At 66.6% G+C, this 25,131-nt stretch overlaps 1 protein-coding gene across 4 annotated transcripts in view; it reads left to right on the top strand.

The window, feature by feature from the left end:
- Positions 1-799: 799 nt before the first annotated feature.
- RXRA (retinoid X receptor alpha) overlaps positions 800-25,131 on the top strand; it is a 101,223-nt gene continuing 76,891 nt past the window's right edge. For 2 of the 4 annotated variants that reach the window (XM_082403537.1, XM_082403536.1), the window contains exon 1: positions 800-953. In XM_082403537.1, coding sequence (XP_082259663.1) covers positions 926-953 — 28 coding nt within the window. In that variant the 5' untranslated portion in view covers positions 800-925. Of the gene's footprint in view, positions 954-2,697; positions 2,719-2,973; positions 2,996-25,131 lie in introns of those variants that run through there. The other 2 variants (XM_082403540.1, XM_082403539.1) reach the window with 2 other exon arrangements.

Raw genomic sequence — 25,131 nt, 5'->3', positions numbered from 1 at the left:
GCCCCTCCTTCCCGGTGGGCCAGCGGTCGGTCCGTGGGGGCGGGGCCGGGGTGCCCTTCGATCTCTGCGATTGCCCTGAGTGTGAAAGTCGGGGGCGGACTGGGGGCTCCAAAAATAAAACACTCCCCAGATGACGGAGCCGAGCCTGTGCTCCCGCGTCGGGGCTCACGGCCACTCGGAGCCTCAGTTTCCCCACGTACCGGCCAGGGTCGGCGCACAGCGCCGCCGGCCGCTTTGTGTGGCCACCCAGACAATGGCCCGGCCGTGCCGGGCGCTCCAGCCAGGCTCTCCGCCTGCTCCGCCGGGTGGTTTTTTTTGGGGCAGGCCGGGGAGGGAATACTGCTCCCGCCCCGCCCCCCCCCGCCCCTGCGCCCCCGCCCCCTCCCCCGCCGCCCCCGCGCGGCTCCGGGGAACCCCTGGTGGAGGGAAACTTGCAAGTTTGCACCGCGCTCGCTCGCTAGCTCGCAACTCCGCGGCTGGGCGGGCGGCGCGCGGGGGGCGGGGGGCGCGCTCCGGGCTGCGGAGGGGGGGGGAGCGGAGGGGGCGGTGCGCACCGGGCGGGCGAGGGGACCGGCGGGGGGTGCGCTCCGGGCGGGCGGGGCTGGGCGGGCGCGCAGGCCGGGCGGGCGGCGGCGCTGCGCCGAGTCCGCGCCCGTCGCGGGCCCCCCGTCGCCCCCCCGCCGGCGCCGCAGCGGTCGGAGCGGGGCGCGGGCGCGCGCGGCGGGGGCGCGGGCGCGGGCGCGCGGCGGCGGCGCGCAGCACAAGTAGTTTACATTGTTGGGCGACTTTTGCAACAACTCGCCGCGCCGCGGCCTCCGCGCGCCGCCGCCGCCGCCGCCGCCGCCGGCTCCCGCCGCCCGGGCCCGGCCGGCCGCGCCGGGGGCCGCCGCGCTCGCCCGCCTCCCGCCGCGAGGTCGCCGCAGACATGGACACCAAACATTTCCTGCCGCTCGGTGAGTGATCGCGGGCGGCGGCGGGGGCGGCGGCGGCGGGGCGCGTTCACGGCGCGCGCGGGGGCCCCGGCCAGCCCCGCCCGGCCCCGCGCCCCCCGCCGGCCCGCGCGGAGTTGGGGCGCCGGGCGGGAGCGGGTGGGCCGGGCAACTTTTACCCGGGCCGGCCGGGCGGGGAGGGGGCGAGGGCGGCTGGCGGCCCCCGGCCCGCGCCGGGCCGCCGACTTGGTGGCGGAGCGGGAGTGGGCAGCGGGCGGGCGGCGGGGCCGGAGGGGCGGCCGGTCGGCTGGAAGGGGGGGGCTCCTGGCCCCTCCTGGCAGCGGCCCGCGACCCCCGCCCGGGCGCCCATCTCCAGCGGGGCGGCGCAACTTGTGCGCTCCTAGCCTTCGGCCGCCCTGGCATCGGGACGGCCTCTGCGCCGCCGCCTGGGCTGCCGAGTCCAGCAGGCCGCCGGCCCTGGAACACTCCGGACTCCTCCTCCCCCAGAGCAGCCCGGGCGCGGGTGGGCAGGGTCGCCAAGGGGCCGTAAGACCGGGAACATCAAACCTGGGGAGGCCCCATTCCAGAAATGGGGCCCCTCACTGTGGCGCACCAGAGTGTTCTCCGGGCGTTCTCTGGAGCTGGCCCTGCACTTGGGGTGGACACCCTAGAGGCACGGAGGGCCGGTTTTCCTGTCCTCCCACTGCCGTCCCACCCAGTGGCTTCCCTGCCCCGGACTGCTCTCCAGCTCAAGGCCTGGACCCACGGAGGAGGAGGAGGAGGGGGCATGGCCAGGTGCCCCGAGCCATCGTCCTCCCTAGGGTTTGGGAGCCAGTGAGAGGCCGGGAAGGGGGGAGGGGGTGGGGAGACTTTATAAATGAGCCCGGGAAAGATATTAATTTGGTGGTGGGGCCGGCAGCTAGGCTGTCAGGCTGGGTGAAGGATTTGTGCTGAATGGAAATTAAAGCAGCTGATTATGAATGAAACCCGCGGTCTATTGCCCCTCCTGCCTGCCCACCCTCCTGCAGCCCGGGGTGCAGTTTGGCCACCGGGTTGGCGGCCAGAACTCAGCACAGCTGCAGAGACGTTTGGTGAGATGGGGAGGTGGAGGGGAGCCGCGTGGAGCTGGCCCCCCTCCCCGGGATGTGTGGGCGAGGGTCTGAGCCCTCGGCGCCGGCTCACAGAGGGGCATATGGCAGGGTGACTGGGGCAGGGTTCCGAGTTTGTCAAACCTAAGAAGACTCCTTCCCTGCTCTGTACAGCGAAGACCTCCGCAGGCACCAGGCTGAGCACCCTCCTTCCTCCCCAGAGCCCCCAGGGTGGGCGCTCATGCCCATTTTGCAGATGAGAAACCTGGTTGAGAGAGACTGAAGCCACAGGCTACAAAGTGATGGATTTTGGATTTGAGCCCCCAGCCCGTGGTGACCGTGTGTGTGGAGCAGGATTGAAAGCTGAGTTGTTTGACTTGCCACTGCCGGGCCTGGCGTGGGCCTGGCGGGGCCCCGTGTAGGCCGACGGCCTCTCCTGTCCCCCGTTAAAGCTTTGCACACGTGTGTGCACATACACACACACAGAGCATCCCTCTGGAACAAGAATGCTCAGCTCTGCCTTTGCTCCCCTCCTGGCCCCCGCGATGAGGCAGGGCCATGGCTGGGTACTTGGAGCGGGACAGGTCCTGGTCCCTGACATCCTGGGAGGGTCCTGGGAGTCAGCACACATAGGGCCCAGGCTGTAGGGTTGCTGTGCTGCAGTCCCCGTCAAGAGGAAAGGTCGCGCCCCAGGAACCTGAGTAGGTGTCGTGTTCCTCCCCCCCCTTCCCCCCCTTCCCCCCCCCGCCGCCCCCCCTGCTGCAAGTAGGCTGGCTGGGGGAGCTCCTCTCCTTGACTCAGCCTGTGGCCTCCCAGGCAGCCCATGCCCCGGGCCTGAGTGGAGAGCTCTGGGCTCTGATTACACTTTATTTTTTTCTAAGCTTGTGACCAGCTATGAAGTCCAGTGGAGTTGAAGGTCCATTTAAGCGGCTACTTGCCTAAGCCCTTTTGTCAACATGGCCTAATCCCTCGTTGGGGGTGAGTGTCAGGAGGCCCGGCTTGTCCAGGCGCGGCTGGCGACCCAGGGCGGACCTGGAGCTGCTGGGCAGGTGGCGTTGCCCCTTATGGTTGTCCGGTCACTTTCAGGGCCTTGGGCAGAGGGCCTGCTCCTTCCAGCACCCATCGCCTGGGGCTCGGTGGGCTTGGGTACTTGCTGTCACCCGCCCGGGAGTCTCCCCAGCGGCTGAGCTTCCCAGTGGTGGCGGGGCGGGGATGAACCCAAGGTACAGATCTGGAGGCCAAGGAACTTGCCCAAGGCAGCCCCTGCTTCCTGCCCCTGCTGCTGCTGCCCAGGGTGGACCAGTGCCCGTGCCCATCGGGGGGAGACCTGCGCTGGCATCAGGCCGGACAGTGGGACTGGAATGCTGAGTCCGCAGTGTCCCAGGGTCTCAGACCCCAGACCCCTGGCTGCTAGTAGCCCATTTGCCCGGGGAAGGGTGGGGGGCAGTAGCAGAGCAGGAGGTCCACTGGTCACCCTCTGGGCAGCTCTTGGAGACCTGGGAGAGCTTGGAGCCCTGGTAAGGGACATCTGGTAACATCAGAGCCCTCGGGACCCAAAATAGAGCACATTCCGGGGCCTCCCGAAATAACAGGGTCATGTGACTCTCTGGAGGCTGGGCCTGGAGGCTGGGCTTGGAGGCTGGGCTTGGAGTCCGGCCTGCGAGGCAGTCCTGTCTTGGCCCGGGCACTGCTGACTGTTGGGGCGTTTGTTTTGGTAAACTCTGGAGGGGGCTCTGTTTGTTGACGGGGGAAGTGTCAGGGTGAGAAAAACAGCCCTCAGATGGGTGTGGCCGTGGCTGTGGCCTTGCTAGCCTGCATCCTTGCCTGGGGTCGGTTGCCTGTCTGATGTGCCTGGGCCCAGCGTGTCGCCCTGACCCACTCTGCCCGCACCTGGGTGGGGCGAGCTGGGGACCCCCAGGGGGAGCCACGGAGGGCGGGCGGGCAGCGCTGAGCTGGGGTTTGGCGGAGTTGAGCGGGCAGCCCTGCTCGCCCCGGGGCAGCTGCTGGGGGCCTGATCCCAGCTCCACCGGCTCTTCCAGCTGCGCCTGTCCTTCCGGGCCTGCGGGGAGCTGGGCCTCCTCCAGGAGGCCCTCTGCCTGCCTTCCCCCCGGCCCCTGCCCCACCCCCTCTGTGGGCGGGTTTCGGTTGGTGGTCCTTGTCTCCCGTCCTGGGGGCTGGTGGTGGGATTACTGTGTGGTACAGAATGGGGCTGGGTGTGGGTACCACGGGCTCTGGCATCAGGAGAGGGGCCGCTCGGTGAGTCACGGGGGGACAGACTTGGGCTGCACAGGAGGTGGTGTGGGGTCGGGGGGAAGGCCCCAAACGCCTGCCCAGAGCCAGTGGAAGCTGCCTCCGGAGTTTCATTTTCTTGGCTTGCCCGGGCTCTCTCCACAGTTGGTGTATTTCCACGGTAGGCGGTGGTCTCGAGTAAGGCCCGTCCTCTAGGAGAAGAGGGCCCCTGGGCCCGACTCAGCTGCTGTCCGTAGGACAAGAGCAGAGGCCACTGAGCTGGCTCAGGACAAGACCTGATCCTCCTTCGCTTTTCCACCCATTCCTAGTTTGCCAGAATTTGTTTTTGGTAGCTGGCTCTGGTGGCCAGGGCCTTGAGGTGTCCCATCGACTGGTCTGTTCCTATGGGAACTGACTGCAGGCAGGGTTAGGGATGGGCAGGGGTGCCGGCCCTTGAGAGCCTGGGTGGCTGGTGAGGTTGGTGTCCACTTGGGGATCACCTTCAGTACCTTTGCCCTGACGTGCACCGTGCAGGTCTGTTTCCTGGATGCTGTGGAAGGTGCGGGGAGAGGGCCGGCCCCCTCCCCTGCCCTGCCTGCACTGCTTACGTTTTCCAAGGAGCCGTTCCATCTTCACTCTCCCTTCCTCTCCTCCTCAGGCCCCTTTGTCACTTGCCCCCCCTACCTGCTCTCTCTCGAATGACCCGGCCATTCCCGGGGAGGGGGTGGGGGGGGTCCCTGGGAGCTGCACCTTCCTGGGGGACTGTGTCCTCTTGTGGGCTGGTGGTCAGGCCACTGGGGACCGGGTCCTCTGTCCCTGCTGCCTGTGTGTGTGGCCTGCCTGCCGGCCTCTCTGAGCCTTAACTGTCCATCTGTAGAATGGACACGTGTGTTGGCCTTTCTACGGTGCTGGCGGAAAGGCAGGCCATCTTACTTCAGGGGCGTGTCTACCTGACGGCCCTTCTTCAAAGGCAAGGCCTGTGGCCAGAGCCTCCCGGTGTCCCCTGCCTGCATCAGCGTGGGGCCCGGTTCTCGAGTGTTAGACTGAAACAGGACCACAGAGCAGAGGCATGGCTGCTGCTGTCAAGGCTGCGGGACCCACGCTGGAGAGGAGGGCTGCCCCCGGCCCCGTCTCCCACGCTGAGCGAGCACCGACGTGGCCCCTGGTCTGGGCGCCCTCAGCCCTGCTGGGTCCCTGCTCTGTGCACCCTCCCCGAGGCCCGCAGGAGGTGGTGGGGCGAGGGCCTCGCTTGCACGCCCACCGAGCCTGGTGCGGGATGTTCCGAGCAGTCGTGCCCCAGTGCTTCACAGACGGAGAAATTGCACCCTAGAGTTACAAAGCAATCGTCTAGCTCAGCAGCCGAATGAGCCTGATGGAGCAGAAAACAGCTAAATAAAATTGGCCCGGGCCGACGCAGGGGAGAGTGGGGACACACACGCGCATGGCGGCCCCGGTGTGTGCACACTCACGCGGCTGGAGCCGTGCGCTCGCTCTAGGCCCTGCAGCCGGGCCCTGCCTGCGCTGTGCCTGGTGCTGTCTGTCCTGTGTCCCTACGTCTGTGTGTCCTCTCGTCCCTGGGACCCGTGTCCCTGCGTGAGTGAAGCAAGTGAACGAGGCGGCCGCTCAGGGACACATTTCCTTGGTCTCCAGAAGCCAGATGGGCCTCCTTGGCCCACGTCTGTCCCACGTCTCTAAATCTCTTCTGACGTGTCCGGGGCACTGTGCCGTCCATCCGAGGACATGGTGGCTCCGTTCACTGGGCGCCTGCTGTGTCCCTGGGCCTCGGTTTCTAGGACCTCGTGACAGCCTCGCGGGGCCCACGGAAATGTGAGGTCCGTCGCAGTCTTTGTGCCGTGCTGCGCCTCTGGACGGTTCTGCCTGCTTTTTCTCAGCACCTTGGTTTCCCAGTCGCGGGGCCTGAGCACCAGCTGGGCCAGGACCAGTCCCTGGGGTGGGGCGCCGCTGTCCCCCGACCTCCTGATCCTCAGGTGGCATCTTCAGAAGCCACTCTCCTGGCGGGACCTGGGTCTGTGCCCCGTCCTGGCTCCCTGCGAGCCCTGTTATGCATGTCGGGCCCTCAGGTGAGTGAACGTTTTGTTCTGGGAGACGTGGTGGAGGTTGACGTTCACTGTCCCCGTCTGTCCCCGTTCTGTCCCCGTTCACCCCTCGAAGGCCCTCTGGGGAGTAGAGACCCCGAACCTCCTCCGGGGTTGTCCCCGGCTGGGGGTGGGGCAGGGTCGATAGACTGGAAAACCACGGGCTGGGTGACAGCTAGAGGCGCAGCCTCAAGACCCCCGTGGCCTGGGGTCCCCGTCCCCGCCAGGGCAGAGCTGTCTGGCAGCAAATTCCTGAGGGACCTGGTGGAGGTGCTGGGCGAGGACAGCCACAGCTGGTCCCCAGGGCGGGGCAGGGCCTCGCTTATCTCTGCGTTCCCCGCCGGCAGCGCACACGCATGTACGTGCACGTGACTGCAGGCCTCCACGCGTACACGCGCAACGTGCACACAGGTGCACAGCTGTGAACACACGCGCACGTACGAACACACGTGAACACGCGCGCACGGGCCCTCACGCACCCACTCCCACGAGCGCGCACAAACACGCGTGCACGGACGCGCACACGCGCCTGGCCTTCCCAGCTGATTCTAATAAAGTCTCAATGAGCTTTTCCTTAGAAGGACTCGGGCCTGCTGGCTGGCTTCAGTCCCCACGGCGCCCGGGGAGCACCTGCCGGGCGCCGGCCGGGTCCTGCTGCCCCGCGGAGCTGGCTGTGAGCGGGAGGGCGGCCGGGCTTCCTGTCGGAGCCGGTTCTGGCGAGGACTCTGAAGCAGAGGCAGGGCTGCGGCGGGTCCGGGGGAGGGGCGCTCCGGGGGGCAGGGTCAGCTGAGACAGGGCCCAGCGGCCCGTGTGGCCGGAGCTGGGAGAGGCGGTGTTGTGTGAGAGCTGGCTGGTTGACACGGTGACCAGGAGGGGCCCCGGGGCCCTGGGGTTGGAATTAGGCCTCCAGCTGTGTGCAGAGGGTGGGCTGGAGGAGAAGGGTCCGAGGTGGGCTTGGAGCCCGACAGGGTAGGTGCCCCTGTGAGTGGGCTCTGGCTGGGACTCTCAGCACAGCGGCCTGCACTGGGGGCGGGGACCCCAAGTGGCTTCCTGAGGGGGGGGGGTCAGGCTGGGCCACTGGGTTGGAGATCTTCACCTCCCTGAGCACGGGGCTGGGAGAGGACGCCCCCCACCCCCCAACTCCTGCCCGGCCCTGGCTCTTCTCCTCTCCCCTTCTCCCTTCCTGGCCCGTGGGCCCTTGGCCTGTCCTTGGGGACGTGCTCTCCACCCCATGGGCCCCCCATCACATCAACCGAGACGTTCCAGGGCCTGGGGCGCTAGTGGCTTCAGCTAGGGGGCCTGGGATCTCTGGGAAAGGTGATTGAACAGTCTGGAAGTCAAGAGGGCTGAGCCCAGTCCTGGAAGGACGTGTCGGGCCCGGAGCACCGAAGTTGGGGGACGGGCTGTCTGTGCCGGGGCAGGGCGACCGGGCCTCCTGGGGTCAGAGCAAGGACTCGAGGACCAAGGTGGGGACTGTCCTTGGGGCTGGGAAATGGGATGTTGGGGGGCCCTCGTGGGGCTGGAGCCACTGAGGGCCTCGGTGTGAGTTGTTGCCCTGGGGTTCCTCCTCGTGAGATGTTCACGGCTGGCCCTTGGCTCTGAGTTCCTGAGACAGGTGTGGGGAGCACCGTCAGTTGGGGCTGGGGACACAAAGAGGAGCCCTTGGTCTGCTTCCCGGTGACCCAGAGCCTGGCCCCGGCCCCCCTGCGCCTCCACGGGCTCATCTGAGCAACAGTGGTGTCTTGCCGTGACTCGGTTCCCCTGGCTGTGCCCAGGGTTCGGGGCCGGTGGTGATGGGTCTCAGTAGAGGCCGCGGCCGTCCTGAGTCTGGAGCCTCCTGCGCGGAGGGGAGGAGAGGGAGGGGAGAGCGAGTTGGGCCCGGGCCAGCCGTGTGTAAATCCTGCAGTGGTCATGGATAAACCCCGCGGAGTTCAAAGCCGGCCCCGGTGCGGCCGCTGGGCTGTAATGAGGTTACTGATTCAACTGGCTTCCTGGTGCTGCCGCCCAGAACCGAGGAAGGCTGGGGTGCCCCGGGGAGGGATCTAAGTATCCCGTAATTGACCAATTTAGCTTAAGTGTCCGCACTGGCCCCGGGCAGAGGTCAGGTGGTGACAGCCCAGGTGGCCGGAGTCGCTGCGCTCACAGGCTCTCTGCCCAGCCCTCTGGAGCAGGTGTCGTCGGGCGGCTGGCCCCGAGCCCCTACCTGGAGGTCCCTGTCCCGGTCCCCTCCCTCCCGTCTGCGGGGCCGTGTCCTCCGGAAGCCTGAGTGCTTTTCCCGGCCAGAGCCAGCCAGGCTGTGCGCGGTCTGTCGCCTGTGAGCCGGCCGAGTGGAGTGCGGGGTGGTGGGCTCAGTTCTGGACTGGGTGCCGGGCTACCTGGGTTCAGCTCCGCCGCTTCTCATTCGGACGCGGGGTGACGACGCAGCCTCGTAGGGACACGGGAGGGTCAGCCAAGAGAGTGCTCACGGTGGGCTCCGAGCCGTCCGGGAAAGCGCCCGTGGTTGAGGAGTCGGGTGGAGGTGACCCACGACCGCCTTCAGTGGCAGCTCACCCCCCAGCCGTGGAGGATTCGCCTGGGACCCTGGCGAGGGGCTGGCGGGCCAGCCCGGCCCCCGCTCTCCAGGAGATGCAGGCCTGCTGTCCAGGGAACCCACCTTGCTGGCTGTTTGGCCCTCAGAGGCCGGGCCAGGCGTTGGGCGGCATTGGGCCGCGGTGGCAGGGCGGTGGCCTGGGCTGAGTGCCCTCCACGTGGACAGGCCCTGGGGTGGGGCTGTTGTGTCCACATTTTGGGGATGAGGGCTTCAGTCTCGGGGAGCTTGAAGGATGCGCCCAAGGTGCCCTGGCTGTGTACCCCCGTGACCTGGCTTCATCTGGAGCGGCTTTGGGGTGCCCTCAGCAGAGGCTGTCACTGCTGCTCCCAGGAGAGGCCAGTATGGTTGAGCTCTTGGGGTGTCCCCTGAACCCCCTTGTCTTGCCCCACCTGGGCAGGCTGGTGGTCACCCCTCCCCCGCCTCCGGGGGGCAGGAGGGCCCCTCCCCTGCAGGGCTGCAGCCCGGGGTGGGGTGGACGGTCCAGTTGGCTCTCTGAGCAGCTCGCTGCATGCCCGGGCAGGTCCCTTCTCCTCACGGGCCTCGGTTTCCCTGGGGCCCTGTGGCTGCCAGAGGCCTCTGCTCCTCCCTTCCTCGGCCCTGTTCCCCTGAGCTGGTGGCCTTGCAGTTGGGGTGGCAGAGCTGGGGACCCCCTCCTCAGGAAGTGGCTCTGTGCCCTCCCCGTTGAGGGGACAGCAGCTGAGCTGTGGGAGCTAGGAAGTCGGCTGCGGTGGGGAGTATGGTCAGTCCTGCCGGGTCCAGCTCTGGCTTTCACCTGGGAGTGTTATGGTGAGACGGTTTGGGGGTAAGCAGCGTGTCGGGGGGGAGTAACCTTACTGATGGGGGCTGGGCGGAGCGGGGGCAGGGCAGCTGCAGGTGCTGTCATGCCAGCCACCACCCAAGGCCGGGCCGGCCCCTCCTCTCCTTGGGCCCTGACATCCCCAACCTGGAATTCTCCGCGGGCCCCCATTGCCCCGGTGTGGAGCTTGGGCCTCTGCTCAGTGTCACGTGACCCTCCAGCCTCTCCCTCCGCATCAAGCACTGCTCACCCTGCTCTCTGGCTTTCTCGTGTTCGAAGCGTGCTGGTGTGATGAATGAGTGCCAGCTCTGAGCTGGGGGCCGTGTGGCCCTGGGCTGGCAAATTTACCTTTCTGGGTCTCAGTTGCCCCACCTGTAAACTGCCTGGGAAAGTCAGGGAGGCTTCAAAGAGGAGGTGATGTTGTAGTTAGGTTTTACGGGGTAAATAAGAGTTTGTTGGGTGGGCAGTGGGTCAGGGCCCTCCCTGGAGGATTTCAGAAGGATCTGACTGCGCTGCCAGGCTCCTCTGGCTGGCCCCTTGCTGGCTGGTTACCGGTCTGTGCTGGTGAGGACCCATGTGAGCGTGAGGGGTGTGGTCAGCTGCTCTGGGAGTGATTAACCTTGGGGGGAGGTAAGACTGGGAGTGGGCCTGGCTGCGACCTGGCCACCCCCAGCCTGGCGGCAGGCAGCCCCCCGAGCCGTTTTCTGCGGACCCGATGTCCCCTCTGCTTCCCGGGCCCTGGGATGTCCTGGTCTGGAGCATGGCCCACGCTGGCCCACCTTGTGTTCTTACCCCAGCTCGGAGCTCCGGCTCCTGGGGGCAGTGGCCAGAGTTGGGCCCCTCTCTGGGTGGAGCTGCTGGGGGTCCTTTCCCCACCCGCCTGTGTGTCCCCACATCCTTTGGTCCATCCCCGAAGTGCCCCTGCCTCCACCTCGTGGAGCCTCCTGCAGGAGTGCTGGGCTGTCTGATGGTTCCTCAATTCACCCCCTCCTTGCCTGGATTGAGAAAAATGGCTCTTACTGGGGCCAGAGTCCACAGGAGGTGGCGGAGCTGCCCCCGCCCCACCTCTGAGCCTGGACTTTCTGCCCAGGATCAAGGTCAGGAGGAGGGCTAGGAGGTGGGAGCCTTGGGCAGTGAGTGCCAGGCTACTCTGAGCTCAGACGGTGGCGAGGCGGGCCACAGCCTGGGGCGGGGCGGGACAGCGCTGGTGGCCACCTTCCTGGGTCCAGCTGGAGGGGTGCGGACAGCAGGGAGGAGAGCCAGGGCCTTCCCCCTTCCCTGTTCTGTCTCCCTGGGCAAAGGTCGGGGCGCCAGGCTCTGCCCCCAAGAGGCTGATCCCTGCAGACTGCTGACGGGGGATGGGTGGCCCGCTCAGAGCCCCTGGCCTGAACCTTCCGGCTCTGCCACATGAACTTTGTGACTTGGAGCACGTTACTTCCTCCCTGTTTATCTCGGTTTCCTCATTTGTGAAATGGAAGGAAGGATGTTGGGCCGAGTCGGAGGTGGGAAGTACAGGGCTGACATGCCGCCGCTCCACGCCGGGACCCTTGGCAGACACCGCCAGTCGGGCGCGGCGCTTTCCCCGCGGGGCCTGAGACCGCGGAGCGCCCCTGCCCATCAGTGGGCTTGGCTCACAGGTCTAGTTGGCTGCCGAGCGCATAGCACCAGGCGCGGCACCAGCCTCAGAAAGCGTTTGTTGACTGAATTAGTGCTTTCTGCAAATGTCTCCCCCACCCCCTCCACTTCAGAAACGTTGTGGGGGGAGCCCACCCATTGCAAAGTGACTTTGAAAGGCATCATTGTTTGAATCACCCTTCTTCTGGGGGTCCGTCCCAACTTTCAAGGGAGGGAAGTCCTGCTGTGTGTCTACCCTGGTGCTGATTCCTGGGCGTGGAGCAGGGAGAGCCTGGCGCCATCGACAGAGACCCTGCCCTGGAGGATCCCTGGGCCCAGCTGGCAGCTGGAAGCCCTCGGGGAGCCTGAGGCCAGGGTTCCAACCCTGGGTGTCCCTGTCCAGGGCTGAGCCTCCCACCCTCTCTGCTCTGTGTGCTTTAGATGCAGCTGCCACCTGCTGCTGGACGGGACCTGGGTGTCCCTTGGATTCAGTGCCCGGATGCAGCATGGGGGGGTCCTCAGACCCAGATGACTGCCTGTGTCGAGACGTGGTTCCTTCCTCTGCTGCTGAGTACGTCTTGTTGAAACTTGGCTGGTGGGGCGAGAGGGTAGAAATCAAAGCCTGGCCGAGAGGTTCAGAGCAAAGCTCCCGCCTGCCAGCCGTCTGTTCATCCCTCTGTCCGTCTGACTGGCTGTCTGTCTGCGGACGCCTGGACCTGCTGGTCCCTGGGGAGGCAGCGTTGAGTGAGGCTAAGCCCCCAAGATGGTGAGTGGTGCCTGGGGTCATAGGGACTGGGATGGACTGCCGCCACACTACCACTTGTGTCACCTTGTGCCAGAGTTTTTAAACCTCTCTGGGCCTCAGTTTTCTTATCTGCAAAGTGGGGCTGATAATGTGTGTCAGGGTAGATCACTCGTGGTTGACAAGTGTGGTCATGCCTGCTTTCACTGTTGGGGAGGGGACAGTGTGAGTGTGGCGGTGGGAGGACTACTGGAAGCAGGGCGGGCACAGGAGAAGGGGTTATCAGCTTGCCCTGGTGTTCAGTGGGCTGGGCTGTCTGAATTGGGTTGTGAGGGATGCATAGGAGTTTGCCTGGGAGAAGTCAGTTTCTGCGTCCTCAGATCCGCATGTTAGTGTTGTCTGTCTGAGACCTCCCACTCACTGTTCCTTGAATCTGCCTGTGTGGCTGGAGCCGAGCCAGTGAGAGGAAAGGGTAGAGATGGAATCAGAGAGTGCAGAGAAGCCTATGGAACCTCTGCCCCCGGGAGGTGGAGCCACTGGAGGGTCCCGGGCCAGGGAGGGTGGCGTCTGGCCTGTGCTTGGTAGGAGGCTGTGCTGCTGTGTGAGAAGGGGGGGGGCAGAGGGCAGGGCAGGGGAGTGGTAATGAGGCAGAAGTGGTCTGGGGCCTTTGGCCTGAGCACAGGAAGGGTGATGCGCCTTTTACCAAATGAGGAAGACTCTAGAGGAAGGTCTGGGGGGGCAATCAGGACTTTGGTGTAGGATGCAGCCTGACACCTGGGCCCGGGCAGCTGGGCAGTCTGGAGCACGCGCCTTAGGTTCCCACGGCCTGGCTGGCGGTCCCAGCTTAGTTCCGCAGGTGTAGATGGGGCTTATGGTAGCCTGGGTGCCTGAGAGTATGGGAGATGATGCAGGCAGAGTGCACAGCACAGCCCGAGATGTCCAAGGCCTCTCTGGGCCTCCCTCCCAGGCTGGAAGGGTGGGCAGGCGTGCGGGCACAGCCGCCGGCCTGGGACAGGCTGCCACTGGGCGTTGGATCCCTGCCGACTTATTCCTGGCTCCCGTGGCTGGCGTGGGATGGGATTTATAAAAAGGAAACGCCGTGGTGCTCAGAGGGCCTCCTCTGCCGGGGTGCGATCTGGCTGCAGGACCGCGGGCACCTCTGGTTCTAGGCTGACCACCCCCCAATCCAGGTGCTGCCCCTCCGACCCCGGCTGGCACCCTCCCCACCCCAAGTCCCAGGGCCACGGGGCAAGGTCGCAGCTCCCGGTGCCCTTGCTGGCTGCAGGTCTCGGGAGAGGCGTGCTCCCCACGTGCGTCTTCCGGCTGCAGCAGCCGCCCTGCCCGCACCTCTTTGCTGAGACTTATCTGCTTGTGGACAGTTATTGTGTCTCCGCGTTGGGCAGCGGGGACGCTCTCATGGCCGGCTCCCGGAGGGGGGAGGGGAAGGCTCCCGAGCCCGCGCTGGTCCTGCACGTGGCTGATAAGCTGTGGAGCTCGTTATCGGAGGGGCGGCCAGGGCCCCCCACCCCCTCGGCCGTCACGTCCGTCCTGCATCGAGGCCAGGCCTTGCGCTCTGCCCGGGCCCCTGGGCGAGGGGAGGGGGCAGGCAGATCATGGCCTTGGGGGAGTGAACGGGCCTCGTAGGGACCTGGGGGTCTCAGGGAATCCCTCCAGGGCTCTGGAGATGGCCTACCCCGGACCTCCCTCCCCTGCTGGCCCTCAGCCCCTCTTGGTGGCTGGCCCTGCACGCACACGCACACGCACACGCACACGCACACACGCACCCCCTCCCTGGTTTCTGAAATGACTGTCGTCACTCCCGTCGTATCCCTGGCTGTCTGGACTCCTCGCTCGGTGCTTGGTGGCCACTGGCCCACGCGCCTGTGTTGGGTGGGCTGCTGGCGTCCCTGACCTCGGGCTTGGCCCCCAGGACCTGGAGGCCAGAGGACCCAGGGTCTGCTCTTTTGTCCTGTGCTCTCACCCGTGGGACCCCCAGCTTGGGCTCTCCGGCCAGCTCAGAGGGTCTGTGGGCCAGAGGGGGCTGGGCAGCAAGGCCAGGACTGGGAGTGGCATGTGCTGCCCCCCGCCCTCAGGGACCCCATCCTCCCTAGACTCTCCTTGGGGACTTGGAACCAGAACCACGTGGGGCGCAGAGCTCGGGCAGGGTCACTCCTGTGGCCGGGTTCTGGAGCCAGGGTGCACGTGTGCGAGCCTGTGAGAAGCAGCGGGGCCGAGGGGCAAGTGAACCCCTCGGGAATTGGGGTTTTTCCCTGAGGGCCGGAGGATTGGGAGGGCCGAGAGCAGATGTTCCAGAAAGACCTGGGGCTGTCGTGGGAGGGGGTTTGGGGCCGAGCAGTGCTGGATCAGACCAGCCGTGTCACCCCCAGACCTCCCCAGCCGGTCCCCAAGGGCTCACCCCAGTTCCCAGGCCTGGGCGAGGGGTTAGACGAATGTCAGACCCAGTGGTGGGGGCCGAAGGGGCCACGGGAGTGACAAGGGTCCTCTGAAGAGGGACACAGTGGGTGGGGGCGCTCGCCCGCGGCTCGTGTCCCACTGCCCCGGGCCCGGGCTTGGGCTGCATCACTAACGGCCTGCAGCTCTCCCGTGCCCTTTCGGCGGGCGCCCTCGGCAGACTTGGCCAGTCGATGAGCGTTGATCCAGCAAGTGCCTCCCTGAACGAAGCGGGTGGTGGAGGGTCCTTGCCTGCCAGGGGCGGCGCGGGGCAGGTGGTGGGATGTGTGAGCCGGAGCCTGGCCCTCTGGCTGGGGTGCCTTCTCTTCTGTGGGGTTCTGCACCCTGGGAGAACGAGCCGGTCTTGAAGCCAGGGTCAGTCGTGCACACTTCAGTGAGAATGAGCCTAACGCCAGCCCTGGAAAGGACCAGCAGGAAAGGATGAGAAGGAAGACTTCCTCTAATTGTGTGATAAGGAAATTGAGCTCTGAGCCAGGCCAGTGAGGGCCAGGCCTGGTCCTCACGGTAGTCTGGTGCTCTTATCTCCTGACTGCCCACCTCGGGGCAGAGCGGCGTGCAGATGGGGAGGGTCCCGGAGGGGACCCTGGCAGAGAGGGGTGGTGGGCCGGTGTTGCCGGAGCCTCGGGCAGGGCAGGGTGGGGGTCTGCAGCCCTGGGAGGGGGCCCAGCTCCCTGCCCAGGGTCCCACAGCTGATGAGTGGCAGAGCTGAGATTTGAACGCGGCTCTCAGGGATCCCTCTCTGAGGCACTTCCTGCCCAGGGTGCACAGCTGAAGTCCTGGGAGGAGGGGGGATGTGGGGAGAGACATTCCTCGTCCGGGAGGGGCCCAGAGCTGAGCCCGCCCTGCTGGGCCGGGAGATGCCGTGTTTCCTACACAAACAACCGGGGCTGGCTGGAGCAATTTTATTTTTATTTCCTATTTTTACTTCCCCGTTGGCTCTTTTTAGCAACTCTGGGTTAGATGGGCCCACGCCCTCCAGTCTACACCCGGCTTCCTGGCTCGGGCCTGGGGCCTTGGGGAAGCCAAGTGTGTGTGCAAGACCCCGGTTCAGCAGCGTGGCTTGCACACCCTCGGTGGCGGGGAGCTCACTCTCTCCCCGGGTATAGAGTTCTGCAGGGTGGCCCCTTTCCATCCCCTGGGACCAGCCGTGGGGAGTGGGTGGTGGCAGTGGCTGTGCCCTAGCTCATGACTCAGTTTCCTCCCATTCTCCCCTGGTTCTCCGCTGGAAGTTGAGGTTGGGGGTGAAACCTCACGACAGAGGAGAAAGGGTGACCAGTGTGGGTGTATCTGCTGGGTGGGGTGGGCCAGGGACATGAGGGTAAATAAATACTCAGTGTTTCTGCCTCTGACTGGCTGGGCAGGGTGCCCCGAGGGCAGGGCTGGGCTTGGCCTCATTCAGACTGTATCTACTGCGGGCCCAGGCCCGACCCTCTGAGGGACCAGCTGTGCCAAGGGGTCGGCCAAGCCCGCCTCCGGGACGGGGTGGGGGGGTGTTGGAGGGGCTGGCCCGCAAGGTCTTCCTGTGATGGGTGCTGCTGGCTGCGGGGGACGTGGAAACCCCAGGTTGGGGGCGTCTCCCCAAGGGCTTACGACCCGGCCTGGGGTGAAGGGACCCTCGCCTGCCTGCGTGGGCACGGCTGGGCCCTGTGTTGGCATTTGGCGGTTGGGGGCCCTGACCTTGGGGATCAGGCCCGCCGTGGCTCCCAGGCCTGGGTGGGGCTGGGGTTCAGGTGGAGGGCCGGTGGGCTGCGGTCCACCAGGTGGCCTGGTGCCAGCCTGTGCCCAGCCCACTGCACTCTCCCTTTGCAGGTGAGGCCCGGGTTCAGAGGCCCAGCAGATCCTCGAGGCCACATAGATTGTGGGCGTGGGGCCGCCTGTCCCGTGTATTTTGAGGTGCAGAGAACCAGGGTGCCACTGCCGAGGCCCCGCAGGTGCTGGGGCCCCAGAGCCCGAGCTGGGAACACTGCATCTTGCTGTCTGCCCCAGGCCTTCAGTGGGGAGGGGCTGGGCAAGACGGGCCGAGCCATCGTGGCCAAGGGGCAGGGTTTATCCCGGACCTGCTGCGGGCCTGAGCACTTGGCGAGGGGCTGTGAGGTCAGAATAGAAGGCCCACGTGGTCCTGACATTGGGGAGCTGCTCGCCGGGATGGGGACGCGGGACACAGATGTTTTCCACGCAGACAGGTCCATCTCATCAGCACTCATAGTGTCCATGTCAGAACATGGACCAGTGAGTCTGGGTGAGACCCCAGCGTGCCGCTGGCACCTGAGGACACAGGGCTCTGCGGGTCAGGAAGGGCTGCCAAGGTGAGTGGGGATGGACAAAGGACACAAGCTGGGTGGGAAGGCCGGGGCCTGGCCCCGTCCTCCTCTGCACCCAGAGGTGCCCGCCACTCCACCTGTTGGCAGTAAGGCAGGTGCCAAGCAGCTGGTTGATCCTGGACTCTGTCCTGCTGAGCCCCACTGGTACCTGGGACCCTCTGCCACCCCGTAGGTGCTGGGTGGGCTTCCCAGGCTGGCATGGGCTGCCCCAGCAGTGCCCAGACGTACCTGGTAGGTCTGGGATTCTGACTTGAGGGGCCAGTGGAGGGCGCTGAGGGAGGAACCAGCCCGGCCTCTCTTCTGGCCCTTGCTGCCCTGGCTGGCCCAGCCGGACTCGGCCGTGGCTGTTGTCCTGTGCCGAGGTGGCCTCTCCTCCTGGCGTGAGTGCTGTGGCTGGGGTGATCCTGGAGGTGTCTGGCGTGTGTGCACGTGTGGCTGCCAGGATTGTGGGGAATCTCTTGATTAGAGAACAGAAAACCGAATTCCATGGCCCAGGCCGGGGTGGGGGGGGCGCTTCCTCCCTGGAGAGGCCCTAGAGATTATGGGATTTCTACCCGCCCTGCCCTGGGGAGGTGGCGTGGGCAGAGGGCCATCTGGCTGGTGGGGCTGCCTTGTCATTGCTCTGGTGAGGGGTTCCTTCTATGAGCCTGGGAAGCCACGTGTGGGCTGGGTGGCCCTGGCGTGCTGCGGGGGGAGGACTCATGTGCCTGGTTCGGGTCCCCACTCAGCCCTTTGCAGCTGTGTGACCTGGGGCAGCATCTCATTCTCTGAGCCTGGACTTTGTCATCTGTGGAATGGGGTGATGACACTTACTTCTAGGGTGGTCGTGAGGGTGAACTTAAGGAGGGCCGGAACTTTAGTTCTCGCCTGGGAGCAGGGAAGAGCAGAGGCTGGGGGCCCCCCTGACCCTCAGTGTCCTCATCTGCAGGCTGGGGAGAGGAGTTTCTTGCTCTGGTGCTGGGGGGGGGGGGCCTGAGGCTGCCCCTCAGTGCTCTGCGGCACCCAGTGATGGGCTGGGCCATGGGGGGAGATGCGGGCGTTCTCCCCTGGGAGGAAGTGTTTCCCTGGGAGGGGCGGTTTCAGGGACCGCTGGTTCCAGAACCTTCTGGGGCCCAGGAATCTCCCAGGGCCAGGAAGCGAGAGCCATTGCCAGGTGCAGCCTTGACGCGGACTTGGGGGGTTAAGTCCCTTGTCCAGTCCCCACCGGCTTTCCCTGCTTAGTGTCCTGGGCAGGGGAGTGCGTTCAGGTGGGTGGCTCTCTGGTGGGTGGGCTCGGGGGACCAGCCCCCCAGCCCCCCAGCCCCAGCGAGCACGGCCCCAAGCCGTGGAATGGTGTGATTCCGGGTTTGCTTCTTCCTTCAAGCAAAGAGGATCTTTCGAAACTGTGGGAAAGAGCGTTTCCTCCCCAAAGCCGGGTGCGGGCGGGGGCTCTGTCAGCAGATGTGACGTCCCCGGCACCCTCTTTCCCTTCTGCCCTCCTGCCTGCGACACTCACGGGCCCATTGCCGGCCCTCGTGGCCCCACCAGAGTGGGGTGCTCAGGCCTGTCAGCTCTCCCCCCAGACCTGGCAGTCTCCCTCTGGGGCCCCACGGGCGGAGCAGAGCCCCGAGAGGTCCCTGCTGGGCCGCGCCGTCTGCGTTCCCACCTCTGAGCCTTCACGCACGCTGTTCTCTCTGCCTGGCGGGCCCGCCCTGCCCCTGCTCCGATGCTTTGTCCCTGCAGCCTGACTCCAGTGCCACCCCACCTTGAAACAGTCCCCAGGCCTGAGCCCGACGTCCCTGCCTTCTGAGGGTCCCTGCTCCGGGCCCCAGGAGGGGATCTGGCCAAGTGTGGACTAGTACACCCTGTCCTGTCCCCGGCCCCAAGCGGGTCCCTTCCAGTGCTGACACGTGAGGGTGCTGTGGCTTACCTCCCGGGGACGGGGTGCTGGGGCCGGGAGGGCGCGGGAGCCGGCTCTCTCAGCTCCCGTCTGGCCCGGGGGTAGGGGGAGCTGGGCGCCCGCGTGCTCAGCTGCCTGCCTGCGCTGCTGGAAGGGGTTGTGATTTGGGTCTCCCCCGCCCCCGCCCCGGGCTCCTGACTCAGCAGCTGCAGGGTGGGGGAGACCGGATTTCTCGACAGAAACCCCGACCCGGGGCACCCATGGCCCAGATTTCTTTTGTGAAGGTGGGAAGTCGAGCCCTGGGTTCCTGCCTGCCTTCCCGGCAGGAGACCGGGTTGGGGCTGGAGCCAGCTCGGGGCTCCGGGGCCCACTGCTGCTGTGGCTCCTGGCCTGCCTCCCTGCCCTGCTGGACTGCCCTTTCCCCTGGGCACCACCCTCTGTGGCTCCCGAGTGCCCGCGGGATGGAGTTCTCACTGCCGCCTGGCCCTGCTCTCCTCTGCCCTCCCTGCGTCCCTTTGTCCTCAGGAGCCACGCCTGCTGCCTCCTCCGGGTCCTGCCCACGCTGCCCCTTCACCCTCCAGCTTCCTGCTCTGTCAGGTGTCTGCATATACTAGGCCTCCTCCGGGACGCTCCCCGGGGTTAGGTCCTCTCCACCCCACAGCCACAGTGCCTGCTGTCCCGTCGCCCTGGAGGGAGTGACGGATCTGGGCTTCAAGGCCTCATCAGCGTCAGCGCTGGCCCCATCGTCAGACCGTGGATGTGGAGTTGGGGCGAGCAGGGGAGCGATGACAGCCATGGAGGGTCTGGGCCGTGTGGAGAGTTGGGGTCTCGCATGCACGGGGCCTGTCGCTTAGGCTGCTTGAGCAGGAGGGCTCTCCGCCCCGGTAGAGCATCTGGTGGCTCCTCTTTGCCTGGAAAATGGAAGTGGATGTGCCCCAGGGGGTGAGCGCCCAGTCTTGGCAGGGCCTTGGGCAGGGGCCTCGGTCTCCTTACCTGTCAGGTGGGGGTAACGACTCCCGCTGGGGTCCCAGAGCTGATGTTTGCACAACCTGAGGTTCTGCCCAAGGAATGGGGCTGCTGGGAATGATGTTGAAAGTTTGGGTCAAATCTGGAGATGGGATTTTCGTGTCCCCTGGGCCGTCAGCGGTGGGGGCACCTGGTAGGCTCAGGGCCCTTCCAGCCATGCCCCGGGGCCAGAATGGAGATGGCCAGCCAGGGGGTTTGGCTCCTGGGGTTGAGAAGCCATTGTCCCTGCCTCAGTGGCCTCCAGCAAGCAGGGGCCAGGGCCACGGGCTTGGGTCTGGTGGGGATGCACCTCTGTTGCTCTGTTGTTGTGTTCCTCGCCTGGCCCTTCCTGCAGGGTCTTCATTCAGCGTCTGAGAGCAGCTCTGGGGTCCCCCCACCCTACGGTGCCCCCAGCATCTGCCACCACCGGCAGTCGCCTGCTTGACCCCTTAAGGTGTTTGTGACACATCAGCTAGGAAAGGCTCTCCCCCGCCAGCGGGGAGGGCGAGGCGGGAGAGAACAATTGAAGCTGAAATTAATTGTGCTGTGTGCTCTTCCTCCTGTCCCCTCACTCTGCCCGCTCGCTGTCAATGCATAATGCATGACGAGGGGAAGTGAAAAGTAATTAGAGACTCGACTCTCGGCCAGGTTCATTCATGACTAAATCTGGGTCAACTCCTGGCACAGATGAGCGTGCCGCATGGTGGGTTGGGGGCAGTGCTGCTGCACCTGCTTGGCGGGCTGTGCTCAGACGCCCCTTCCTACGGGAAGCCCTCCTTGATGCCCCCCTTAGGATGGCCTCCCCCACACCCACGGCCCCGTGCCTTGTGCGTCTGATGGTGTCTTTCCCCCACCTGCCCTGTAAGGACCGTGTTGCGAGTAGGGGGCGGCGGCTTGTCAGGGTGGGGCACGTGGGGGTGACACCCAGAGTGATGCGATGGCGTCGGGCCACACGGGGTCTCCTTGAGGTGCTTGCTCACTCGTTCTGAAGCGCTTGACCCTGATCACGCTGTGGTCTTTAAGCCCCTCCCACGCTGCCGTGGTCCTCAGGGTGAAGTCCCAGCCCCGGACCTGGCTCTCATCCCTGCTCCCGGGGGACCAGCTGTACCGATCTGCTTCCTGTTGCGAGAATGTTCCCAGCCCTTCCCCTGCTCACAGCCTTTGCACATGCTGTTCCTGCCTTGGAACGCCCTTCCCCGGGTCGCCCTGCAGCCACTGCTGCTCCTTCCGGTCTCGCGTGGTTGTCACCCCCACGGACCCCCGGGCTGCTGAGGCCTTGGCTCCCCCCACTGTCACCCTTGGCCACCCGAGCCTGTTCTTTCCTCCTGAGGCCCTGTGCATCCTGCGAGCGATTAGCTGGCGGGGCTCCTGTCTGTCCCCTGACGGGGGCACGTGCGCTGGGGCTTTGGGGTTCCCAGGGGCTGTGGGACCTGCCCAACTCCTGGTGCCCCCTCCCCAGGTCTTCAGCGCAGGGGGTGAAGGAAGAACGTGGCTGGGGGCAGGGCTGGGCTGCCCAGGGACGAGCCCCCACTGTTGCTGCCCCGCCCCCTGCCGCCTCCCCGCAGGCTTGCGGAGCCTGGGGTGGTGGGAGGTGTCGGGGCCTCCCGCATTGGGATGGTGTCAGGGTGGGGTGATAGCTGGGCCTGCGAGACCCCGTGTCATAGGGGGGAAGACAGGGCCAAGGGGAGGTGCTTTGCGTTACTCAAGGCCACTGGGGGAGGCAGGGAATGTGCTGCCCCTTGGCTGCACTGGCCAGAGCTGGGCCCCGGGAGAGGACCTTGGCTATGGGGGAGGGCCCTGTGCTGGGGGGGAGGGTCCTGTGCTGGGGGGAGGGCCCTGTGCTGGGGGGGGAGTGCCCTGTGCTGGGGGGGGAGGGTCCTGTGCTGGGGGGGGAGGGCCCTGTGCTGGGGGGGAGTGCCCTGTGCTGGGGGGGGAGGGTCCTGTGCTGGGGGGGAGGGTCCTGTGCTGGGGGGGGAGGGTCCTGTGCTGGGGGGGGAGTGCCCTGTGCTGGGGGGGGAGTGCCCTGTGCTGGGGGGGAGGGTCCTGTGCTGGGGGGGGAGGGCCCTGTGCTGGGGGGGGAGGGCCCTGTGCTGGGGGGGAGGGTCCTGTGCTGGGGAGAGGGCCCTGTGCTGGGAGGGGGAGGGTCCTGTGCTGGGGGGGAGTGCCCTGTGCTGGGGGGGAGGGTCCTGTGCTGGGGGGGAGGGTCCTGTGCTGGGGGGGGATGGCCCTGTGCTGGGGGGAGGGTCCTGTGCTGGGGGGAGGGTCCTGTGCTGGGGGGGAGGGCCCTGTGCTGGGGGGGGAGGGTCCTGTGCTGGGGGGAGGGCCCTGTGCTGTGAAGAGGAGCCCCGGCTGGCTGTGGGGAGGGTCAGGGGCCGGCACTGGGGAGGCGATAGGCAGGTGGAGGTGGGGTGGGAGCCTGGGTGTCACCCTGGGACAGACCGCGTCGGGTGGTTGCATGCAGTGCAGGGCAGAGAAAGAGTTAAAGGCTGAGGGAAGTAATAACGTGTCTGATTTTTCCGTGTGATTTAATAAAAATGTAAATCACTGGGTGGAGGACGCCCCGCCCCCCGCCATGGTGTTGGCCGAGATTAACCGTGGGCTCGGGGTGGTCAGCCTGCCTTTGTCCCCAAGCAGAGCCTGGTGCCTCCATCGTCCCAGGGGCAGACAGCGCGCCCTCCGCCCGGATGGAGGGGAGCTGGGGGGCGGGGGGTGGCTGTCGCAGTGTCGGGCCATCCACTGAGCAGCAGGGCCCTGGGGGAGCCTTCCGTGGCCAGGTTGTTCAGAGCCGGGCTCCCCTCTGACCCCCACACCCCCACGTCCAGAGGAGCACGGGGCCTGCGGTGACGATGGCCGAGTCCTGGGTACATGGGGTGACGCTTGAGGTGAGGCTGTAGGATGAGAAGGGGCAGTTAAGCAGCGACGAGAAGGAAGAGCTTTCCCAGCTGCGGGGGCAGCATGTGCAAAGGCCCTGAGGTGGGAGTGAGCCTGGCCTGGGCAGGTCAGCGCAGAGGCTGGTGTTGGATGGCGGTGAGGTGGGACAGGGGTAGTGCCGGGAGAGGCAGAGCCACGTGGGCTCCAGCGGGGCTCTGGGCCTGTCCCACGGCAGAGGGAAGCCCTGGCCGCTGGTGAGACCAGACCCAGGGGTAGGGGTGGGGTCCTGAGTCCCTGAGGAGGTGGCGGCTGTGGGGATGGGGGAGTGGGTGGGTCTGGGCTGCAGTTGAAGCCACATCCAGCAGGCCAGGGCTGGGAGCTCTGGGAATTGGGGTTCCCGTGAGGTTTGGTGAGAGGTGGTGCTGTTTGTGGGGGACTTGGCGGGGGAGGAGGCCGGAGTCCCGGGTGGTCAGTGAGGCCACCCGGGGCCGCGTGGAGATTGGAAGAGCCGGGGACGCTGACGCCCGGTCTTGGGAGAGAGACTTGGGAATCTGGGGCCTGTGGTCAGAGCGTGGAACGTTCTCGGTGCAGCATTTGGTCGGCACGAGCGGGGGCTCGAGGGTGGGAACAGGCAGCAGAGCAGTCAGCGCCGCCTTTGCTGGTGCGGGGAGCGCAGCATCTGTGGAGGGGTGGGGCTCGGCAGTGAGGTCCCCGTGGGAGTGAGGGCGCCCTCTGAGCTCAGGGCGGTCGTGGGAGGGCCCCGCTGCAGGTCAGGGTCGGTCATGGCTGGGGAGCCACGTGCTGATATCGGGGACTGTTGACCCCGTCTTGTCTGTGGGACACCCCCCTGCCCCCGGTGCTCACCTGTCTTCCTGAGATGGGCCGCTCCTGCACATCCAGCCCCTCGCCCTGTCCTGGGGTCCATCCGCTGTCAGGTGTCCAGTCCCACCAGGACGCCTCCCAGGGATGCTGGCTGCTGGGGCGGGGGGCAGCTGGGACCTGGGTGGGGGGCTCACAGCCCCCGAGTGAGAGTAGAATTCTGAGCGTGGTGCCGGAACGCTGGCCCCCCAGCCTCCAGGAGCACCTGCTCCTGGACCTCCGTAGGGCTGCTCCCCGGACACCAGCTCCGCCCAGCATCAGTGGGAGCTGCGGTGGAGCGCCAGCGGGCAGAGAGGCTCCGGGGAGGGGGCAGGCGTGTCGGAGACCCGGTTCTGTCGCAGGCGGTGAAGGGAGTGCCTGTGCTGAGGCGGTGGGTGTTTGGTGTCGCGCTGCCGCCGGGCAGGGACCTGCACTGCCCCTGGACTCGTGGTGGGGATGGGGGTCCCCTGGGCGCTGCCCCGGCCCAGGAGGGCCTGCATGGAGGCTCTCCCGGGAGAGGGGGCTGGCCGGGCCTGGGGCTGCCGCCTGCCCCCACCCGTGATGCCGTGCCCGGACGCCTGCTTGGGCACTGCTGGGCCCCCTTCCCTGGCCTGGGTGGAGGGCTTGGTGGGCTTGGTGAGTGGGGAGTGGGGGGCATCCCTGATGGGGCAGGAGAGAGCAGACAGGGACTGGCCTGTCTGCCCGGGGGGCTCTGAAGTTGGGGGCTGGTGTCTCGGGGTTGAGGAGCCTGGCCAGGGAGGGGGTGAGGGAAAAGCAGCCCCCTCTGGTGGGCTGTGTGCTGGTGGGCTGGGACGTGACCCGGGGGCCGCGGGTGGCACCAATGCCCACATGAGGTTTGATGTCTCGGGGTCTGTGGGACCGAGTAGGGTGTATCTCTTGGTGTCGGGCTGCTGCAGCTGGGGGTGGTGGCCACAGGGGGTGGGCTGGGGCCCGTGGCCTCTCCGTCCCTGGGGCTCGTTATGTGCAGGGAGCATTAGGGGACGGGGACCAGAGTCTAGGTGAGCGCGGGCAGGCTGGGCTGGCGACATTGGAGGCCCCATGCTGGGCTGTTTGGGGTCTTCGGTCCCCTCTAAGGCTGCCTGTATCTCCGTGTCTGAGAATTTGGCCATATTCGCTTTGAGTGTGTATCTAGGGTGTAAACCCGACGATCACAGCTCTGCATGTGATCCCCCACGGCCGAGCTCCTGGGCCGTGCCCACCCAGGACGGCTGCTCAGAGGCGGGCAGTGCAGCTGGCTCAGGGGGTCGGGCAGGGACACAGCTGGCGGCTGGCTGACAGCACACACCAGCGTTCTGCCCGTAACACTGTCCCCCTCCTGCACTGCTGGGCCCCCTTCCCCGGGCCCTGGACCCACGCCTCTGTCCAGGGTACGCGCGGGTCCAGGGTCAGGAAGAGTGGCTGCGCCAGATGGCTGGGCGGGTGCATCTGCCCAGTGATCTCAGGAGAGGCTGTGCTGATCGCAGGCTTTGATTAAACGACCTGTCCAGGCCGGCTGGGCAGCTGGTCAGTGTCAGGCTCGCACGGCAGGATGCGTGGACGCTGCCCAGTGCTGCGGGGGTGGGGGAGGGAGGGGGAGGGGGGAGGGGAGGGGCCTTCTAGAGCCCTGGCGGGGGGCTGGCA

Source organism: Balaenoptera borealis (assembly GCF_965194805.1).
Source record: "Balaenoptera borealis genome assembly, chromosome: 8".
Taxonomy (NCBI): Eukaryota; Metazoa; Chordata; class Mammalia; order Artiodactyla; family Balaenopteridae; genus Balaenoptera; species Balaenoptera borealis.
Note: the sequence above shows the minus strand (reverse complement) of the source record. Positions and strands in the feature narration are given on the sequence as shown.